Here is a 3666-nt window from a genome sequence, read left to right on the forward strand (position 1 = left end):
CCCATGGCTCACTGAGGAGAGTGCGGTGCTGATAACACCAAGGCCACGGGTTTGGATCCTATATAGGGATGGCCGGTTGGCTCACTGGCTGAGCGAGGCGCGGGAGCAACACCAAGGGTTGCAATCCTGTTGCCGGTCCCCGGTCCGGTACGGGGGCAACACTGAGGGTTGCAATCCATTGCCGGACACGGAAAAAGACAAAAAATAAAATAAAATACCTAATCCTAGCACTAACTTCTTAACTGGTCTACTCTTAGCTTCTCCCCATACTCCATTCTCCAATTAATCACTAAAAGATTCTTTTGAAACATTAATTTAGGATGTCATTCCACTGGTTAAAATCCACCAATGGCTTTCTACTGCTCTTAGGATAAAATTCTCACTCTGTGGCATGGTCTTTAATCTAGCCACTGCCTACCTCTGTTTATCCAGAGCCACTTTCCACCCAACTCAAATCACACTGGCTTTCTTTTAGTACCTGGAATATGCCAAAATTTACCTTACCTAAACTCTTTCTCCTACTCTTCACTTGGATAACTTCTCTTCCTTCATGTATCAGCTTAAATATAATTTCCTTAGAAATGCATTCCCTGACTGGCCTAATCTTAATTAGATCTCCATTTTTTTCCTCTCATGACGTAGGGTTATCAATTTTGTTCATCACTGTATTTCTAGCACTTAATGCAATGCATGACACATAATATAAGGCACTAATAACAGCTGTTAAAAGAACAAATGAATCTATACCCATCCTTACCCTCCCTTCATCTAATCTCAAAGGCTAAGGAATCCTTCTTTCTAACGAAGATAAATCTTACAAATTTATTCCCATTCCTACCAATCAATCTTTCCCTCTCTATAAATAATTTTTCCTTAGGTTATAAGTATGCTCAAGTATCTCTCTTCTAAAAGTTATAAAAGAAAAAATCCTCCCCCAACTCTATACCCATTCCCCTTCATCTACCATTTTCTCCCTCTTTTCACATCTAAACTAATTGAGAAAGTGTTTACTCTTCACCCAACTACAACCTGCCATTTACCCTTACCAACCTATATGGTAGCTATACCCAAGGCCTTAATGACTTCCCAATTATATCTTTGAGCATTTTTAAACCTTTATCCTCTTTGACTTCTCTATGGTAGCATTTAACATGGCTGAGCATCCCTCGTCCTTGAAATTCTTTTTTCTTCTGGCATCTGTGATATCACAGATATCATAGATATCCTAACTTTTCTTCTACCTTTCTGACCACATCCTAGTTTTCTTCCTGAGCACCATCTAAAATGCCTGATACACAGTAGGCACCCAACAACTATAGATTATGTAAATAAATAACTGAATGAATAAAATCTTTCTCTATCTTCCTCAGCAGCATATCCTCTAACAAGCAGCTGTGAGAGATAAATGATAGTCTTTACAGAGTTTTTTCTAACATCCTAACCCTTGCCTCTCCTTCCATCTCGAATTTTCAGACCAAGTAGGCTTTCTAAACCATGGCTGAACTCACCAAAACCATTTCTCCCTTCTTTTTGCTGGCCCCTGAACTGAGAATGGTCCTGAACCATTTTCTTTGGTTGGTCTTTCTGTCTGTGCTCATGTCCACCTTGGACTTTCTCCACTTTCTCATCTCCTGGAAAGATAAAACAAAACATTAGTAGGTGAGGAGATGAAGAGAATCTTTGTAGATAGTAAAGGCCAGGGAACGAAGGAAGAATAGTTTCAAGCCTTAGGCTGCCCACTGTCCCATTCACTAATTTCCTGGAGTAAGTACTTGAGCCAGGCATCAAAGTATATCTGACTATACTTACGAGCTTCCTTCTTTCTTTTGCTTAAGGAGAGTCTATTGAATTTCTTCTCGGAGGGTGCAGGATCTGGTTGGCTTAGCTTACATGTCTTTATCTCTGGGACAATTTCATCTTCCCGAGAGGCTGAAATCCCTTGAGTGTGAGGTACCACTATCCTCTCTCTGAAAACGAGATTTTGTTTTAAATGAAAACATAAAAAGGAGCAATTTGCAGTATCCTTCTTTTGAAATAACCCAAGGGTAAAAGGAAGAAAGAAGAATCCTAGGCTCTCTAAAGGCTTCCTGAAGTTTACTTGTCTATTTTTCCCACTCAAACAGGTATCTTTCCTGAGCTCAGAGAAATCTATGGAAATATGATAAATGACCATATAGATAGATAGATAACCATTTATCAATGTTAAGTCCACCCTCTGTTCAACTTGTGTCACTGGAATAAACTTACCCATCAGTATCATTATCAGTAGCAAAAGGAGCAATTCCTGGTTCCTTGTCTGATTGGGTACATGCTACAGGCCAGGCACAGGAAGTCTCTGTAAAATCATGGCCAGATCCCATCCCTCCCCCACAAAAAAATAGTATAAGCAAAGAAGCAATAAAAGAAAACAATCACTCCATTATTTTCTAACTATAACCTTTCATTAAAATGTCTTCTCCCTTTTGCCTGGAAGAGCCTATCTTTGGCCTCTTGTCATATCATAGAACTTTAAATCTTTAAATTTTCAGAAAAAACTACAAATCTATATCTTTCTGCAAGCCTTTCCAAATTGATCTGCCTCATTCCAGGATAGCCAGGTAATCATAGTTTCATTTTGTACAAATAAAAATATTATATGTACTGTATTTGATATCATTTGCTTCTCAAACTCCCTCCAGGAGTAGAAGTACACTAAGAATGGCTGAAATGTCAGACCAACCTCCTTAGCCTCATGACCTTATAGAGAAGGGCTCAGGACTTACACTATAGAGATATTTATTCTAAAAAATCAAATTCCTGAGCATATGCAAAAACAGTATTAGAAACAAATATCTTTTCTAAGTGAATTGTAAACATATAGAAATAAATTTATATTGCATTTTTAAAATCTGGGTGAGACTATTTAAATTCTGAAGTTAATGCAGTCCACTTTTCTAAATTTAAAAATATTTTGAAGTCTCATCTAATATTTCCTTATCTAGGAATATAGGAGAGAAGGAGAAAAGCTGTCAAACTTACTCTACTCCTCAGATAACAGTCACTTTGCCTAACTGAAACTCTTTTTCTCTCACTACAAGCCATACCCACACACTCCTGGAGTGACTTCCGTAGGACAATCTGGACAATCTCTTCAAATTCTTCATTGGTAAGACTTGATTTTTCCTGTAGAGACAAGGGAGGAAAACTGCTTATCTTTCCATAGTTCTCCCTTCTGACCAGTCAGGGATGCCTCCTTTATCTTATTTCAGGTAGCTGGCCAGTAGGATCAAACCCTGGCCCTTGGTGTTATCAGCACCATGCTCTAACCAAATAAGCTAACCAGCCAGCCTGGGAAGCCTCCTTTAGATGAAGTAGTAAGTTCTCAAAACTGAAGGCAAGAAGTCAACATACCTAAGGAGTCCATAAACTTTATCCCAGATCTCCTGAGAATAAAGGAGTCAAAGGAAAAAGTTTATAAAGTCTCTTTCTACTTCTACTCCCACCTGCATTCCCACCTCATTCCCAATATTTCCTGCTAAATGCTTTCATCAAAACATTTTTGGGGGCCGGCCCGGTGGCGCACTGCTACAGTGCGCCGCTTGGGAGCGCGGCGGCGCTCCCGCCGAGGGTTCGGATCCCACCTACAGACCGGTTCCCGCTCACTGGCTGAGCGAGGTGCGGGCGCAG

The 3666-nt window shown here is 39.9% G+C and overlaps 1 protein-coding gene across 1 annotated transcript in view; it reads right to left on the reverse strand.

Moving 5' to 3' along the window:
* ZCWPW1 (zinc finger, CW type with PWWP domain 1) overlaps positions 1-3666 on the reverse strand; it is a 20499-nt gene that overhangs the window by 10484 nt on the left and 6349 nt on the right. The window contains exons 5-8 of the mRNA XM_008580723.1: positions 3084-3162; positions 2248-2311; positions 1810-1967; positions 1509-1631 (exon numbers count right to left, since the gene is read on the reverse strand). Coding sequence (XP_008578945.1) covers positions 1509-1631; positions 1810-1967; positions 2248-2311; positions 3084-3162 — 424 coding nt within the window. The remainder of the gene's footprint in view (positions 1-1508; positions 1632-1809; positions 1968-2247; positions 2312-3083; positions 3163-3666) is intronic.

This window comes from Galeopterus variegatus, unplaced genomic scaffold (assembly GCF_000696425.1).
Source record: "Galeopterus variegatus unplaced genomic scaffold, G_variegatus-3.0.2 Scaffold2147, whole genome shotgun sequence".
NCBI classification, from domain to species: domain Eukaryota; kingdom Metazoa; phylum Chordata; class Mammalia; order Dermoptera; family Cynocephalidae; genus Galeopterus; species Galeopterus variegatus.